General features: G+C 40.2%; 1 protein-coding gene across 2 annotated transcripts in view; it reads left to right on the top strand.

The window, feature by feature from the left end:
* Positions 1-12,280, top strand: part of LOC121506293 (NACHT, LRR and PYD domains-containing protein 12-like) — a 51,660-nt gene extending 39,380 nt beyond the window's left edge. Inside the window, exons 5-13 of one of the 2 annotated variants that reach the window (XM_041782032.1) lie at positions 618-693; positions 815-1,031; positions 1,256-3,035; positions 7,399-7,566; positions 7,650-7,817; positions 7,910-8,077; positions 8,791-8,958; positions 9,441-9,487; positions 10,956-12,280. In XM_041782032.1, coding sequence (XP_041637966.1) covers positions 618-693; positions 815-1,031; positions 1,256-3,035; positions 7,399-7,566; positions 7,650-7,817; positions 7,910-8,077; positions 8,791-8,958; positions 9,441-9,487; positions 10,956-11,488 — 3,325 coding nt within the window. In that variant the 3' untranslated portion in view covers positions 11,489-12,280. The remainder of the gene's footprint in view (positions 1-617; positions 694-814; positions 1,032-1,255; positions 3,036-7,398; positions 7,567-7,649; positions 7,818-7,909; positions 8,078-8,790; positions 8,959-9,440; positions 9,488-10,955) is intronic. The other variant, XM_041782033.1, reaches the window with a different exon arrangement.
* Positions 12,281-19,245: the final 6,965 nt, after the last annotated feature.

The following is a 19,245-nucleotide window of genomic DNA, read 5'->3' on the forward strand; positions in this document are numbered from 1 at the left end:
GTCAGTTATTTAAGCCCAGCTGCAAATATAAGTCTGACACCTTGAACACAGAGGTGGCAAAAGTCCTCACATTCTGTACTTCAGTAGAAGTCCAGATACTTGTGTGAAAAATTACAGGCTCTGAAATGTACCTGGGTAAATGAATTTTACCTTCAATGACACACAATACCTCTTGATAATTCTGCAACTTCAAAATAGTTTTATCATTGCTTTGCATCATAAAAAAGAATATTGAAATTGAGATGAAGCTGGAGGACATCCTGTTGGGATTAAGGAATGGGTTGAAGACGCTTTTTCTAGGTCAGATGATGATGGATATGCACACCAAAAATCATAAGCCTAGGTTGAATGGTCTGTTGGGGCTGAATGTTGAACAGGGAAAATGAAAAATCAGAGGAGGAAATGCCAGTAGGGAGCGCTGTTATAAAGTAATGAGATAGCTAAATGAAGAGATGTCAGGGGGTTAGTTATTGAGGAAGTGATCTTTGTCAATAAACAAACATCCATACCAGAGTAAATGTGATTATCATTTAAACCTCCTACATTTACACTGGGCCATGTTGTTGACCTCTCAAACTCTGTCATTAAATGTCCTTAAATCTGATATTTTTCTACAGAGGTCAGCTGGAAACATCAGAGTTCTTCAATGATCAGTCCAATCAGCATCAAACAGACCTGGACTCCATATTTATGGTGTGTACATCATCATTTACAGTGGAGCACATCTATCTAGATATCATGGTAAACTGTTTTGCAGTCTGTCTGATCAAACACAGGCTGTCCTCTAAACATTCACATTCTCTTTGTGTTCCAGCTGCTGGAGGAGAACATTATCATCTTTGTGAAGAAGGAACTGAAGAGATTTCAGAAGGCTCTGAGTCAGGATAACCCAGGATGTCTGAGTGAGGATGAGGAGGTGTTGGTTGGTGGATATGAAGAGCAGAGGAGCAACAGAGAGGCATTTCTGAAGATCACAGAGAACTTCCTGAGGAGAATGAAGCAGAACAAGCTGGCTGACCGTCTGTGGAACAGTAAGTTTTTCAAAGTAAAAAGGAAACATAGATTTAAGATGATGGAAAGATGAAGTGGAGGTTTACATTCCCCCACTCTGCTTTAATATTCTGCACATACCCACTGAACATCTGATGAGATTTTTGGATTAAACTGATGGTGGAAGAAGAACTGCACAGCCTCTCTTTTAGATTAAAACTTTTTGCAGGATCAACTCATTCACATCATTTGTTTGTTCTTTCAGGAACTTCTGATCCAGTTTGCCAACATAAACTCAAGTCTAACCTGAAGAAGAAGTTCCAGTGTGTGTTTGAAGGGATTGCCAAAGCAGGAAACCCAACCCTTCTGAATCAGATCTACACAGAGCTCTACATCACTGAAGGAGGGACTGGAGAGGTCAACGATGAACACGAGGTCAGACAGATTGAAACAACATCCAGGAAAGCACAAAGACCAGAAACAACCATCAGACAAGAAGACATCTTTAAAGCTCCACCTGGAAGAGATGAACCAATCAGAACAGTGATGACCAAGGGTGTGGCTGGCATTGGGAAAACAGTCTTAACACAGAAGTTCACTCTGGACTGGGCTGAAGGCAAAGCCAACCAGGACATCCAGTTCACATTTCCATTCACTTTCAGAGAGCTGAATGTGCTGAGAGAGAAAAAGTTCAGCTTGGAGGAGCTTGTTCATCACTTCTTTACTGAAACCAAAGAAGCAGGACTCTGGAGATTTGATGGGTTCAAGGTCGTGTTCATCTTTGACGGTCTGGACGAGTGTCGAATTCCTCTGGACTTCCACCAAACCAAAATCCTAACTGATGTCACAAAGTCCACCTCAGTGGATGTGCTGCTGACAAACCTCATCAGGGGGAACCTGCTTCCATCTGCTCGTCTCTGGATAACCACACGACCTGCAGCAGCCAATCAGATCCCTCCTGGGTTTGTTGACATGGTGACAGAGGTCAGAGGGTTCACTGACCCTCAGAAGGAGGAGTACCTCAGGAAGAGATTCAGAGAGGAGGAGCAGGCCAGCACAATCATTACCCACATCAAGACATCCCAAAGCCTCCACATCATGTGCCACATCCCCGTCTTCTGCTGGATCACTGCTACAGTTCTGGAGGATCTGCTGAAGACCAGAGAGGGAGGAGAGCTGCCCAAGACCCTGACTGAGATGTTCATCTACTTCCTGGTGGTTCAGACCAAACAGAAGAGCATCAAGTATGATGGAGGAGCTGAGACTGATCCACACTGGAGTCCAGAGAGCAGGGAGATGATTGAGTCTCTGGGAAAACTGGCTTTTGAGCAGCTGCAGAAAGGAAACCTGATCTTCTATGAACAAGACCTGATGGAGGGTGGCATCGATATCAGAGCAGCCTCGGTGTACTCAGGAGTGTTCACACAGGTCTTTAGAGAGGAGAGAGGACTGTACCAGGACAAGGTGTTCTGTTTCATCCATCTGACTGTTCAGGAGTTTCTGGCAGCTCTTCATGTCCACCAGACCTTCATCAACTCTGGAGTCAATCCGATGGCAAATACACCAACACCATCCAGATCTACAATGACACAGTTCTACCAGAGTGCTGTGGACCAGGCCTTACTGAGCCCAAATGGACACCTGGACTTATTCCTCCGGTTCCTCCTGGGTCTGTCACTGACCACCAATCAGAATCTCCTACGAGGTCTGCTGACACAAACAGGAAGTGACTCAGAGACCAGTCAGGAAACAATCCAGTACATCAAGACAAAGATCAGTGAGGATCTGTCTGCAGAGAAGAGCATCAATCTGTTCCACTGTCTGAATGAACTGAATGATCGTTCTCTAGTGGAGGAGATCCAAGAGTCCCTGAGATCAGGGCACCTCGATGCAGATGAACTGTCTCCTGCTCAGTGGTCAGCTCTGGTCTTCATCTTACTCTCATCAGAAGAAGATCTGGACGTGTTTGACCTGAAGAAATACTCTGCTTCAGAGGAGGCTCTCCTGAGGCTGCTGCCAGTGGTCAAAGCCTCCAACAAAGCTCTGTAGGTGAACTCACAACTGCACTGAAAACAGAAACTAGAAATAATGTCAACAAAAGCTTGTACATCTAAATTATAATTGTGATACGTAGAAAATGTATGTGTTGGGGTATGTAATGTGTCATTCCTGTACGTGGAGAGGAAAACTAACCAGAGTCAACATCGTTGTTGCGTAAGTATACTTGGCTAATAAAGCTGATTCTGAGTGTAAGCCCGCTCTGGCCCCAGGACACTATGCTGCTGACTTCTGTAGTCTCAGGAATACATCTCAGTCATCTCACATGCACATTTGCACAAAATAATCTACTAAGTGTAACTGAAATGTAGGGCTGAAACGATTCCTCGAATTATTCAGGTGATTCGATTAAAAAAATTCCTCACTCAAATCAGTCATGTTTCCATATACATCCATGCTGTCATCTTAGACATCGCGCTTTGTGTTGGACGGCGTGCTGTGTTTCGCACTGACAGCTATTTATGTGGCACAATGTGCTTGTTTTCGCTGTTACTATAACATACACACGTGGACAAAATTGTTGGTACCCCTCTGTTAATGAAAGAAAAACCCACAATGGTCACAGAAATAACTTGAATCTGACAAAAGTGATAATAAATAAACATTCAATGAAAATTAACCAATGAAAATCAGACATTGCTTTTGAACTGTGGTTCAACAGAATTATTTAAAATAACAAACTCGTGAAACAGGCCTGGACAAAACTGATGGTACCCCTAGAAAAGATTGAAAATAATGTGACCATAGGAACATGTTCAACCAAGGTGTGTCCTCTAATTAGCATCAGAGGTGTCTACAAACTTGTAATCAGTCAGTCGGCCTATTTAAAGGGTGACAAGTAGTCACTGTGCTGTTTGGTGACATGGTGTGTACCACACTAAACATGGACCAGAGTAAGTGAAGGAGAGAGTTGTCTCAGGAGATTAGAAAGAAAATTATAGACAAGCATGTTAAAGGTAAAGGCTATAAGACCATCTCCAAACAGCTTGATGTTCCTGTGACTACAGTTGCACATATTATTCAGAAATTTAAGATCCACGGGACTGTAGCCAACCTCCCTGGACGTGGCCGCAGGAGGAAAATTGATGACAAATCGAAGAGACGGATAATATGAATAGTAACAAAAGAGCCCAGAACAACCACCAATGACATTAAAGGTGAACTCCAAGGTTAAGGTACGTCAGTGTCAGATCGTACCATCCGTCGTTGTTTGGGCCAAAGTGGACTTCATGGGAGACGACCAAGGAGGACACCACTGTTGAAAACAAATTATAAAAAAGCCAGACTGGAATTTGCCAAACTGCATGTTGACAAGCCACAGAGCTTCTGGAAGAATGTCCTATGGACAGACCAGACAAAACTGGAACTTTTTGGCAAGGCAAAAAGAACACTGTCCCTACTGTGAAACGTGGAGGAGGCTCTGTTATGTTCTGGGGCTGCTTTGCTGCATCTGGCACAGGGTGTCTTGAATCTGTGCAGGGTACAATGAAATCTCAAGACTATCAAGGTATTCTAGAGAGAAATGTGCTGCCCAGTGTCAGAAAGCTTGGTCTCAGTCGCAGGTCATGGGTCTTGCAACAGGATAATGACCCAAAACACACAGCTAGAAACACCCAAGAATGGTTAAGAGCAAAACATTGGACTATTCTGAAGTGACCTTCTATGAGCCCTGATCTAACTCCTGAAACATGCCGTCTGGAGAAGGCACCCTTCAAACCTGAGACAACTGGAGCAGTTTCCTCATGAGGAGTGGGCCAAAATACCTGCTGAGAGGTGCAGAAGTCTCATTGAAAGTTACAGAAATCATTTGATTACAGTGATTGCCTCAAAAGGTTGTGCAAAAAAATATTAAGTTAAGGGTACCATCATTTTTGTCCAGGCCTGTTTCATGAGTTTGTTATTTTAAATAATTCTGTTGAACCACAATTCAAAAGCAATGTCTGATTTTCATCGGTTAACTTTCATTGAATTTTTATTTATTATCATGTTTTTCAGTTTCAAGTTATTTCTGTGACCATTGTGGGTTTTTCTTTCATTAACAGAGGGGTACCAACAATTTTGTCCACTTGTTTAACTTGCATGATTTGAGGCGTGAAAATCACAAAGAGAAGATGATGCAGTGGTGTTTACAGGCAAGCGTCCTGTGTTATGCAGCTAGTGCTCGTGGCTTCATGGTAAATATGGCACTATGCGTGCACTGGTGAACCTACACAGATCTCTGAGTTTACTCGCTGCCTGCATGACTCGCTGGTGTGAGACAGCGCTCAGTTTGTGCCTGCAGCCTTCAGGGAATTTCATTAGCCTTTACTGTTAATGACACCAAAAAGATAGAAATACACTATTGCAACAGACAGTGACTGAGTCAGATTTTTACAGTGGATGAACTCACAAACAAAAATATGCAAAAATTAAAAGTGAACACCCTTTAAAAATCGACCATATTCCTGTAATCTAAAGGCTCACCTTTCAGACATCATCAGACCACTGTGTGAATGATGAAACTCTATTCGTGCTATAATGTGAAATATTACATTCATGCATGTAGTAGAGGATAAAATGATTAAGTGTCCCTTTAATGATGAATTGGACAATAGAAATGAACTGCAATAGAAAAAATAAAGTTTAAGCACCAAAAATTTCCAGGGAGAGGATCCCTAAAACCCAAAATATGACATAATCTAATGTAATTACTTAACTTCCTGTCTTTTTAACTTTGAGAAATGTAAATTGCCATCAGAACTTCATTGCAAAATATATGATTTATCAAAATATATTTTCTTGAGAGAATCTGTTAATACCAATTTTAATATAGGAGTAGTTCACTTAAGGGACCCAGCTTCTTTTTTCATTTGTCTAGGACTACTTCTCTTGAAAAAGCAAAAGTGTTTAAAAAATGCAATATTTCTTGAAAGAGTACTCGATTAATCACCAGAAGAATCAATAGAGTACTCTATTACAAAAAAGAATCTATCACTGCAGCCCTACTGAAATTACTGTGGTGAAAAGCCTCACCTCACATCCACATTTGCACTAATAGATCATACTAACATATGCTATCATATGTACTGTGGTAAAATGCTGCATGTGTATGCGTATTTGTACCAAGTAACCTATTACCATACTAATTAGTAATGTAATCTATGTGCTGTAGTCAGATGTTGAAGTAATGAATATTATCATTGTAACTCACATACTGTGAGAAGGCTCCCTCACCTCATATACACATTTTGCACAAATAAAATGAATGAAATGATCTTATGTCATGTAAAGCTGCACACAGACTTACATATTGTAAACTTTGGATCATGTGTAGTCAGCAGTCTCTTGACACATCTTGCAGCCATGCTATCAATACACACAGACCTTTATGGACTGGAAAACAGTAACAAAGGTGTTACACGTTTGTTTGGGCCATATTCAAATCACGTCTTCTCTTGTAGACAGAACTATGTAGCTGTAAGGTTTAGCACAGGTTTTCTTGTACAGAAAAAGGTGTTGTTGCCTGATGTTTTATACAGGCTGATTTGTGTTCATCTGAAAGGTTTGTGTTTGTTTTTTCTTTGAATCGATATGTACTTTTAGCACACCGAGCAGTCAGAGGCAGACACAGATTCCGAGGCTAAGCTAGGCTAAGTTGTGCTTGAAGAGGACAGGGAGGCTGAGAGAAAAGCAGCTAAACCACAAGGGTGCTTGTTGTTTAGTTTATGTAGACGTAAACACACAACAGCTATGAAACAGCAGTGATGAGAAGCAGAAAGAGTAAAAATGGCAGTAGTGCCATCAACATGTGAAAAGAGCAGCCACACCTTGAGGAAGTGACACAAGACACTGACTGGATGTCAGCAAGGCAGCTGTATCGGTGGATGGGGGCCTAAGGGAGCCAACATGAAGCATAAAAAATGCTATTTTGGAGTTTAATACAAAATCTATGCATTTTCATGATGCTGTCATGGTTCCAGGTTCAAACCAGTATACCCAAGAAGTCCTCTGAGAGGAAAAAATGAAAAGTGGAGCAACAGGGAGGTTTGCAAGTCTAGACATACAGACAGCTCTCTAATTATAGTAGTGAGATATTTAGAATAATAATAATACATTTTATTTATAAAGTGCTTTATTTCATAAAAACTCAGACCCTGTACAAGCAAGAAAAGATTTAAACTCTCAAAGAGCAACATTAAAAGCAGGTAAAGCCAACACAAACAAACAAATGACAAAACAACATCAGGGAGTCAGAGGAGATTTTTCAGGACAGGTGTGATGGGGTTTGAGTGAAGAGGTGTGCTTCTGAATGTACTGGAGTAGTATGTACTTAGAAAAAAAAACTTATTTCTACCTCTGTTTCTGTTTCAGACTGAGTGGCTGTGAACTCTCAGAGAGAAGCTGTGGAGCTCTGTCCTCAGTCCTCAGCTCCTCCAAACTCAGAGATCTGGACCTGAGTAACAACGACCTGCAGGATTCAGGAGTTGAGCAACTTTGTGGTGGACTTATGGATCCACTTTCCACGTTGAAATTTCTCAGGTCAGGATATCACAACTTTTATTAAGTTTGGCAACTAACATATCATGTCTTTGGAGTTTTTTATTGACTACATTTTTTTACAGGCTGAGTGGCTGTAACCTCTCAGAGAGAAGCTGTGGAGCTCTGTCCTCAGTCCTCAGCTCCTCCAGTCTCAGAGATCTGGACCTGAGTAATAATGACCTGCAGGATTCAGGAGTTGAGCAACTTTGTGGTGGACTTATGGATCCACAGTCTACACTGGAAACGCTCAAGTAAGGATTGCACCACTTTAAAAAGCTTCCCTTTCCAGCCTGTTCTTTATTTTGCGAGTTTTATTTTACTGACTAACTAAAGTCTTTCACAGGCTGAGTGTCTGTAACCTCTCAGAGAGAAGCTGTGGAGCTCTGTCCTCAGTCCTCAGCTCCTCTAGTCTCAGAAATCTGGACCTGAGTAACAGCGACCTGCAGGATTCAGGAGTGAGGCTGTTGTCTTCTGGACTGGAGAGTCCACACTGCAGACTGGACTCTCTCAGGTTAGTGAGATAACAATGACAACTGCATCAAAGTGTCCCAATCAGAAAGGTCCCCTGCTAAGAGCAGTATTAATGTGTTCAATGAGGGAGAAAGGGCAAATGAGTTCAAGGATTGTTACTGCAGGTTTGAAACTAGAGACTTCTCACAGGAACAAAAAGAAACCCTGGACATTTTACCTGCACCAAACTCTCTAGTGAGTGTTGACCAGCATATTGTGGAGAGACTTTTTTCACTCATCTGTCCTGGTAAGGCACCAGGACCAGACGGCATCTCTGGCCGTTTATTGAAATCCTGCAGTGAAGAACTTACAGAGGCCTGGTGCCTCATCTACCAGACATCTCACAGAATGAACTGCTGCCCTCTGGTAAGAGGTTCAGGACTCCCTGCTGTAGACTGAACTGGTTTAAATAATCATTTATTCCTGTGTCTATAAAGCTCTAATATAGCAGCAAATAAGGCTCAGTGTCCATGTTGAAGTCTTTTTCATGTATAATCTGTATGTTGTTGACTGCTGTCTTCTGTCTGCAGCATGGGTGAAGAGCCAAAGACAAATATCTCACTCTGTGGAACAATAAAGTTGGTCTTATCTTAGGATGGGGTGTTGAAGACTCTAGGTACCATGAGCAGGCCTTGATTTGGGGAATGTAACACCTCAGTTCCAGATGTAAAACTGAACCGTTTTCATCGTCTCTGTTTCTCTCTGTGTTTGTAGTCTGTCTGGCTGTTTGGTCTCAGAGGAAGGCTGTTCTTCTCTGGCCTCAGCTCTGAGCTCGTCCTGTCTGACAGAGCTGGACCTGAGCTACAATCATCCAGGAGAACCAGGAGAGAAACTACTGTCTGCTCTAAAAGAGGATCCACACTGCAGACTGGAGACACTGAGGTACAGACAGAAAAACTCAGAGAGACGGACTGGTACTAGCTACTAAAGTTGGCTCTCAGCACTTCAGCTCTACAGGGGCTTTATGCCTTCATTTTGATAGGATAGTGGAAACAGTAGGAAACATCTGTGTTGATAAACGTATAGCCAAGGAGCACGTGTCGATAGACGGCGATATTTATTTTTGAGTACAGGCCTAGTATATGTATAAGAGAGGGATAGGAATTTAGAGGAAAATCACTGTTAGAAGGTCAACGGCAGTAATTTGACTAAAACTCTAATGAGCCCTCTTCTTCTTTGGTGATTTAATGACAGTTATAAAACAGCTCTCAGATGTGCTACTGCCACCATCTGGTGATAGTCCTGTATAACAACCAGGCAGCAGTGAAAAACTAAAGGAAAATAAAGTCACATGAAGAATGAAAGTGTCTGAATCTCTCCTGACCCATCCCTGATGTCTAAACTGGCTCTGTTTCTTCCTCCAGGCTGGACCATGGTGGACAGCACAGACTGAAACCAGGTCTAAAGAAGTGTGAGTGTCTGCATGTTTGATTTGTGACAACACAATGATGAATTTGACTCATGAATCAGGTAAGGATGTGAGCCAACAATGATTGAGGCTGTGTCTGAATCCATCTCAGTCTTTGGGTCTGAGAGCATGAACGTCACAATCACTGACATTCATCAAACAGAAACAGTTTTAGAGTTCTGAGGAGAGGGAAACACTACGGCTCAGTCCCTCACAGGTTGGATTAGAATTTTTTACTGTCATTTTGACCCACAGGGTCTTAAAAACTCCATCCTACTGTTTTACAGTCTGTCATTTTCTTGTCCTCTCTTTATTATTGTTCATATAAAATCATGAAAGATGATCTAATTAATAACATTCCATTTCTAAAGCACCCTTTCACTACTAATAATTGATCCAAAGAACAGTATTTGAGGTTCTGCATTTTTGATGGTATGGAGAGAAAAGATGAACACAGCAGCACAGCGTTTACTCCTCATGTCATTTTTTTACACAGTGACAGCGGAGAACAATCCCTGTCCTCAAACTAGTAAATATGAACTGTGCCAAGATATCATTGACTTTGATAGGAATATTTTTAATATCAAGATGTAGTAGTTTAAAGACCATAGCTGATTCTCCAGATGTTAAAAGGCTGCACTGTAGAGCCCTGCATGTTTTTGCTGCTCTGCAGGATTTCTGACCATTACGGCACGCTTTAGTAACGTGTGTCAAGAGACGTCTGCACAACTTTAGTCCATTCTAGTCTAACGTTTGGACTAGATCTGGACGATATGGTCTAAAATTCATATCACCATATTTTTCTTGCCTTTGACAGGAACAGTATTATATCACAGTATTACAAAATTATAAAGATATAATGATTTAAATCTAAATTCAAGTGTTATAAGCCTCCTTCTCCCCTTAAAAAGCCTTTGATGGCATACTCTATGTCTGAGCAGAGGAACACAGAAATAAACAGATTTTTTTTTAAGTCTCTCTATGTTTACTTCTTTTAACTGTGCTCCAAGTTTCACATTTCATCTCTATCCTGCTGAGGTGTGTTAAGTTGCTCTACTCTGACCTCCTCCCCCTCTCTAAGGCTGAGCCCAGACTCCCTCCTGATGAATCTCATTTCAGACGCTTCTATCTCATCCTGTTGATCATTATCCACATACAGCACCATCATGTGTGCTGCTGAGTATTGCTGGATGGAATATAGCGCCACACAGTGGACACAGGAGGTGAAATGAAACACATGAATCTAAAGTCAAAGCCATAGAAATGTCTGAACGTTGAACTGTTTGGTGTCTGTCTGTGATTGTGGAGCTGCACCTCACTGTGGTCTGTTCACATTCAAATAGAAACAGGAAGTAGAATTTCAGAGCTGATGAACAGAATATGAAATGTTAGTTTGACTCTGTCAGTAACATTGTTTAGGAATGATGAGATGATAACCGTCAGCTGTGTTGTGTCTCGTTCTCTCCATCAGACGCCTGTGAGCTGGAAGTGGACACAAACACAGTGGGCAGAAACCTCAAACTGTCTGAGAACAACAGGACGGTGACAGTAGTGATGGAGGATCAGCAATATCCTGATCATCCAGACAGATTTGACTGTCATCAGCTGCTGTGTTGTACTGGTCTGACTGGTCACTGTTACTGGGAGGTCGAGTGGAGAGGAGAGGTTGATGTATCAGTGAGTTACAGAGGAATCAGACGGAGAGGAAACAGAGATGAATGTGAGTTTGGATTTAATGATCAGTCCTGGAGTCTGTTCTGCTCTTATCAAGGTTACTCTGTCTTTCACAATAACAGAGAAACAGATATCGCCTCCTTCTCTTCATCCTCTGGTAGAGTAGCTGTGTATCTGGACCATCCTGCTGGCTCTCTGTCCTTCTACAGAGTCTCCATTGACAGACTGATCCACCTCCACACCTTCAACACCACATTCACTGAACCGCTCTATCCTGGTTTCAGGTTTGGGTCTGGGTCAGGTTCCTCAGTGTCTCTGTGTTCTCTGTAGCTCAAACTCTGCTGTCTGAATCCAAAGCTTAGTCAGACTACACACTAGATGATTTATCATCTCTAATTAATCTGATGGATTTGATTCAAAGCTTGTCAGTAATTCTTCTTCACTAGTTGAACTTGTACTGGTGTATATATCACTGTTTAACTGCTTAGCACTCATTTTTATATGATCAAGTCCAAAATGGCTCATTTTAGTTTTGTTTTAGCTCAGATACTTTCTTGTTTGGTCTAACGAAGCCCACAGACACAAACAGCTGATCAGATACTCTGAGGTGGAAGAGCACGTAGCCTGTAGCCGAAGCTCACACTGTAAAATAGTGCCAAACACAGCAGCTTTCTACCTGAAAAATAAAACGCTTCAAAAATGTTTGGATACAGCGTACAATTGAGCCAACATAGTTTTTTGTCCCATGTTGAACCCTGTAGGTAACAGTGGGCCAAAGAGCGGGGTCAGAGGAGCCTTCAGAGTTACAGAGATATCAGTGAAATAACTGAAGAACAGAAGAAGAAATGTCCTCAACCACACAGACAGACTCATCGTTACTAAATGCTGATCCAGAAAACAGCAGAAAAAGGCCTCTGCCATCTTTGGCTTGTTGCTCTGAATATGGATATAAACACCACCTTCTGCACTGAAAAAGTTTCCACATGTATTTGCTTGCAGTACCCTTTAGTTCAGTGTTTATTTTCTCAAATAAAATACTTTAAATAAAGTAGGACTTTCATCCTTAAAGGTCACATATTTTACCCTTTAAGACAACTTTATGTTGGTCTCAGAGGTCCCCAAAACATGCCTGTGTAGTCTGTTGCTGTAAAACACTCCAGTGTTGGATTTTTGTATGTTTAAAAACCCCTCTGTTTCAGCCCTGCTCAGAATGAGCTGTTTCTGTGTCTGTAGCTTTAAATCTTACTGAGCTGTCTGACTCCACCCCTGACCACGCCCCTCTCAGGAAATGGATGTGGCTTACCTGATCAGGAGGATCAGAAGGGGAGAGCGGAACTTTCTTCCGAGCAGGGAGGGCCAACCAAACCTGGGGGCGGGGCTAACTCTCCACATGACATCATGAAGGGAAAATCATTTCATCCCACATTTTCTGAAAGGGTGAGAAAGAGAGGAGAGGAAGGAATGGATTTTTCTGGTACATGAGGGGATTGTGGACAGACCAGGGGCACATATTTTTGTTAGAAAAGCCTGAAAAGGGGATTTTTTTCAGATGTCCCCTTTAATACCTTTTCCAGAGATTTCTGTAGTTCAACCCAAAAAGGCCTAATTAAGGGGCAGCCCCAAAAAACATGAAAATGAGTGGCATTATTCTCGCCACACTTTCTCCAACATCTCATATTTCTGGATTTTTTCTGTAATGAAAAAGCGTGTCATACTTTCCAACCGTGCTCTCTCCAGAAGAGGGAGCAGGTTGTTTTCCACTGCTGCTCAACAATCTTTTCCCATTCATCCTCACTTAAAGAAATATTTGCCTCTCTACACCACTTCTCCTTAATATAAAGGCTATTATTTCCTTTAAAGTCTTATGGACACTGGTATAGTTTTGAAATTAATTTCCTACCAAGCTCTGATTCAAATGCTGAGATAAAAACTTTTACAATCCATCTTTCTGCCTCTTCTAGAACATCCCTCCTTATGTTTTTATCGAAATAATGTCTCACTTGCAAATATCTGGAAAAGTCCTTGTTATTTAGACCATATTGTTCCTTTCATTTTTGGAAACTTTTCATTTTTTTCTCTTTAGCAGCTCCCAGTATGTGATAGGTCCCCTTTCCAAAGTTTTAAATCCGTTTTCTATCCTCCCAGGATGAAAATCTGAATCCCATGCAATCCATCGTAGTACTCTTTGAGATTTCAGGCCATTCTTAGTTATTATTTCATACCAGACTCTAAGAGATAAATCCAACCACAGATTCATAACCTCACTTAAGTGTTTCCTCCATCTAATATCTCCAATCATAGCCTGCAAGGGAGTGCCGATAGTCAGACCACATTTCAATATGATATTTTGCACTTAAACACCAACTAAAGTTTATTTTAAAAATTTTACACAGAGAACAAAACAAACTCAGCTAATCTCACATTTATGGAAACTTCACTTTCTAACAATGTTTTCCTCTAATAACTTGTTCTGCTAAACAAAAACAAAGAAATAATTCTCCATGGTTATCTGCAGGTTTGAAAAAGTCCAGCAGAATTAAAAATAAACTAAACAAATAAATAGATTTAGTCTCCAACTCCTTTAAACTCAGCTATATACAAATCTGATAATAAATATATTCATCTCCTCAGAGCGGCCAAAAATAGATTTTACAGTGAGCAGTTCAAATCTGAAAATAACATTAAGTCTGCCTGGAAAATAATCAACTAATCACTGCAAAGAAAAAAGGCCTCTTCACAATAACCTGCAACCTTTACAGATGGAAACTCTAACTTCACAGATCCTTAAGGGAGCTGCTTGAGGAGTGAGAGTAACCCTGTTTAATCCTCACTGGTTGCTGCTGTACAAAAACAGCAGAGCCGTTTTATGCACAAGTAAAGCACAAATAACTTTAAAACTTCAAAAAACAGAACTTCTAAGAGAGGAAAAAATAAATGGTTTATATATCTTCATGAGTTATACATGGTTAAAAAGCTGGTGAGTAGACACTGGTGTGAATTTAACATAAGAAACAGTGAGACAAAAGTCACAGTCAGAATTTGTGGATCTGATAGGAAGGAAAATTTACCTTTACATATTTTACAGTGAAGGTATAATGCACTACAGTCACTTAAATCGTGTTTTTCTCCACACTGTCATTACTCTTGCTCATAACTTCATGTAAACAAACACATCTTAAAGTGGTTAGCGCTACTTAGCATGCTACACCATCAGACAACAGAGCAATGCTGAGTCCACTGCCAAAACCACAGCCTGTAGCAGTCTGCAGCTCCAACAATGAGCCTCACACCGCCCGCCACACATCAGCCACAGCACATCAAAGACGATCCGACCAACGTTCAACTGGAAGATAGCAAGCTGCTAGCCGCTGCTAACTTTAGCATTTCTCCCTCTTTAAAACACACAGAAGCATTAAGTCTTGGATATTTAGACTCACCACGGGTTCTGTGGAACAAAACAGTGATCTCTGGAACTCGTAGGAAGGGACAAAAAGACACTCCAACAACTTTCTGATGAGAGGAAACTCCTCACGGTCACCGTTACTCCGTTTGTTTCTGTTAAGATCTACCTGCGGATTCCGCCCAGAGACGAAGGAGTGTGGGCGGGGCTATCATCTCTGATTGGATAGTTAGTCAACTGATGATTGACGGGTGACCAACCCAATCACACTTTAAAGCATTTCATGCAAAATATTGCTACTTAAAACATTTTAACTCTATTAAGTGTTTTTTCTTGCACAGTATTATCGGTTTTGTCTTCTTGACTTTTACTTGTTTCTATGAATTATCAGTAAATGTTCAAAGTCTGAATTATTATTATTTTATCTATTTTTTGTACTGAGAACATGGAAAAAATACAACAGGAGGAGAAAAACAAAATAAATTAAATGGAAATCTGGTTTCTATCTGATTATTTTGTATATAGTTAAAATTTAATCAGTTGTACATACTTTTTTTTATTTGTGAGGAGTTTTACAAATTATGCACATTTTTTAAATCATTAAGTGAGAAAAATGAGTCTTTTCATCAGACTTTTCATTTAAAGTATGTGGTATTTACAAAAAATTATAAACATTTGAATAAATAAACAGATTTTTCCCAGTGTGGTATCTTGATAATAAATAAAAATGTCCTTAACGTTCAATGAAATATTCAGACCAGTCTTCCTCCTTAGGTGAGTTTGTTTCACAGGATAAATTCTGTGAAGAACTGTTTGATTTGATGCTGTGGTTTCTTCCTCCAGATAAAATGATTTAGCTGAGCACTGAGAGATTTTCATATTTCAGGAGGCATTTCTAAAGATAGCCAAGCATACACTGATCTGGAGATCCCTTCAGCCTTAGATAGTAAGACTCTCCCTTGTAAAGACAGATCTCTGGATCACCATGACAACAACACCATGGGATCAACAGAGGTGTCCTTTACTTTGTGAACCATGTCATTAGAAAGGAACCAGAAATCAATCCTAGATTGTTGGGAGAGATCTGTAAACGTTTTTGGTCAGGATTCTTATGAGGCCAAATGTCTATCAGATCCAGCTGTAAGCAAAAACTCTGTCATTCATTTACAGACTCATTTGATTTGGGTGGCTATCTATCACTCATTTCATTCAGAGTTGTATTAAAATCACCCCAGACATCACTTTTATATTGTTTTATATTGTTTATTATTACTAGCATAAACATTTATCAGGATAAAAAGCACGTGAGCCACTTCCACAATCAAAATGATCCATCTTCCCTCATCATCAACCTCAACTTTCAGAGTTTGACCTCTGAAATGACCTGTTAGAACAGCGACCCCTGCTGGCCAACTATTACTATGAGAGACTGCTTTGTCCCACTGACTCCTCCAAAATTTCACATCTTCAGAAACTGATCCATCTTTATTCATTTCAGCTTCTTTGAGGGTTGATTGCTAGGATTTCTCACATTTCTAAATTTGATACTGTTTTGAATTTTTAAATTTTATTTAACAATGGGAAAATTCCACAAAATGTACTTTTTTTCAACTAAGTATAACTTTGGCTATTCTTGTGTTATTTTAACTATTTAAATATTAAACTTGTCAGTTTTTCTGCTCTTTTCAGCAATCCCCAATACTTGTGTTTTGCTATTTTAACTATTCACCTTTTTCTTAAATCTTTTTAACATTGTTTCTAAAGGGAAAACTCCTCAAATCCTCTTGAACTCCTCCATCTTGTAAGGCTCATAACTTAAACTTACTTCCACAGACTTTATTCTGACTTTAAAATATAGACAAACTTTTCAGCTCTTTATGAATGATTCACATTATCCATATTTTTGTAGGTCTGGTGATGATCAATATACAGATCAAGAATCATAAGCCTAGGTTAAAAAGTGTCAGAGGACAGAATGTTTAAAGGTGTTTTAAAGGACAAAATCAAAATTCAGAGGAGGAAATCATCAATTACCAGAAGGGGGCGCTGTGACATAGTGATGAAATTGATGTATAAATGTATTAAGAGCCAAAGTGTGATCATCCCTGTTAAGTTTGGTGATGATTGGCATAACACTGTAGAGTTATATAGAATCAAAATAGTTGGCACACTTCAAAAAGCATTAAAAAAAGAAATGGTTTTGCAGCTTTGGGCCCCGTTCACAGCTTCACCCTCTGGGGAAAACTCATAGTTTGAACAACTTTAGATCTCCATCTTGTCTGGAATAAGCACAAAAAATGTGGAGAAAATCTGATGAAATCTGTAGGAGGAGATCCTTCAGATGTGACAACAGTGATGCTGCCTAAAACATCCAAAATATGACCTTTAACTTTTCTTAGTGTGCAACTTCCAGAATGCATGAAAATGTCTGTAGTCTTTCATCCAGGTTGCACACATAGATTGCCGATGTGTAGTTCAGATTGAATGAAATGTTGTGCAATGTATTTGCACTTCTTGTTTTTAATTAGTAGAATTTAGGGGAAAACTCCAGCACAGCGTTGCCAACATTTAGACAGTGCTTAGGAGGTCTTGGTCAAAATCTGAGGTGTTTTTGAAGCCTTGGTCCTCTTTGATTTTATTCATTATTTCAAAGGTAAAGATCAGATTATTCTAAAACATGTGGAATCAAAATGAGTCCTAAATTGCAGGGGATTATGGGCCTCCAGAATATTACACAGGGCCTCCCTTAGCTGGCCAAGTTAAAAATGTTGAATCATTTTACAAATATCTATCTACAAATGTCCCTTTATTAATGAGCAATATTTTTACTGTGGTTAGACTAGATTTCTTGTTTTATAAAACGTTGTATCTTTCAAAGGGAGCACACAATGGAAACAGTTTACCTCTCTCAGTCAGTGGACGCTCAAGCTTTGCAAGTTTCAAGGGGAGTATATTTTACAGGCACCCCAACTTTTTTGGAACTGGGGTTGTAAATTGGGTCTAGTTGATCATTTGCTCTTGTGCCACTAGAGGGAGGCAAAGCTTTTCAGTCTGCATCAGTCTCATTGTGTTCAAAGCTGTGGTGTCAATTTGTTTTCTGCATGCAAATTAACAAACTTAGATTCTATTTTCTGCTTTTTCACTATCTTTATCCTCCATAAGATGGAATGTTTCACTGCATGCTCCAAACTTCCAGTAAGATATGATTGCATCTTTTTATAGATGAGTGGCTTACTCTTCTGCAAACATCCTATTCTCCTCCCTTTGATAAATAAGTCTTTCCTAAAGCAGAGAAAAGCAAACTCTCAACTATTTGCAGAGTGTTTGCTTTAAGTCTGCAGGCCTTAAACTGCTCAGTAACAACCTTGGCAGACACACAAACAGAAGCTGTAATTTGCTTCTTTCTCCACTAGGAGGCAGGAAAGAACAGAGTTTTCTCTGACCACAGGCAGGCCAGTTCAGCACATGGACCCTGACTGTGAAGCCATGCTGTTGTGATGGATGCGGTATGTGGTTTAGCATCATCTTCCTAAAATAGCCAAGTCTTTCCCTGAAAGAGATGTTGTCTGGATGCTCTATGTTGCTCTGAAACCTCTCTCTACTTCTCAGCATTGATAGCTCCTTTCCAGATGTGGAAGCTGCCCATGCCATCGGCACTAAAGCAACCCCATACCATCAGAGATGCAGGCTTGTAGAACTGTGATTGATAACAAGCTGCACGGTCCTTCTCCTCTTTAATCCACAGAATCTGAGGCATCCGAGGTTTTCCAAGGTGTGATTCATCTGACAGCAGAGCACTTTTCCATTTTGCCTCAGTCCGTTTTAAATGGCCCAGAGAAGACAGCGGTGTTTGTGGATCCTGTTCACATACGTCTTCTTCTTTGCATGACACAGCTTCAACTTGCATTTCTGGCCAAGGGTGAAGTGATTTCCAGCTCAGGATCATGTCTGCTTTAAATTCCGGGCCACCTGAGGGCCCAAAGATCAGCAGCATCTAATATTGACCTTCAACCTTGTCCCTTGTGTGCAGAGATGACTCCGGGTTCTCTGAATCTGTTGATGATATTCTACTGCAGATGGGGGATTTTCAAAGTCCAAGTTAACGGTGAGGAACATTTTTCTGAAACTGTGCTGTACTTTTCTGAGTTTTTTTACAAACTGTTAAACCTCTGCCCATCTCTAAAATGCTCCTTTGATACACTATCATGTTACTGACATGTTGTCAGTGAACCTAATAAGTTGCAAAATGCTCCTCCATCTGTTTTCATTAGAATCTCTTACTTTTCCAGCCTTTTGTTGACCTGTCCCTTCTTTTTTGAGATGTGTTGCTGACATCAAATTCAAAATGAGCTTTCATTTTTCATGATTTGGTAAAATGTCACCGTTTCAACATCTGTTATGTTGTTCATGTTCTATTGTGAATAAAGTTTGGGTTTGTGAGATTTGAAAATGACTGCATTCTAATTTAATTATTTTACACAGCGCCCCAACTTTTTTGGCATTAGGGTTGTATATCAGATTTATTCAATTAGAAATTATGCACAATAGTAGTAAAAAGCATGCACACTTATTAGTCAGTGTCAAAACAATAATAAATTTGGTTTGAAGCCAAATTTAGAGCTTATGGAATCAGGGTTGTATAACGTATAATCCAAAAAGACTCTCTTTGTAAGAGCCGTTTTTAATC

This window comes from Cheilinus undulatus, linkage group 24 (assembly GCF_018320785.1).
Source record: "Cheilinus undulatus linkage group 24, ASM1832078v1, whole genome shotgun sequence".
NCBI classification, from domain to species: Eukaryota; Metazoa; Chordata; class Actinopteri; order Labriformes; family Labridae; genus Cheilinus; species Cheilinus undulatus.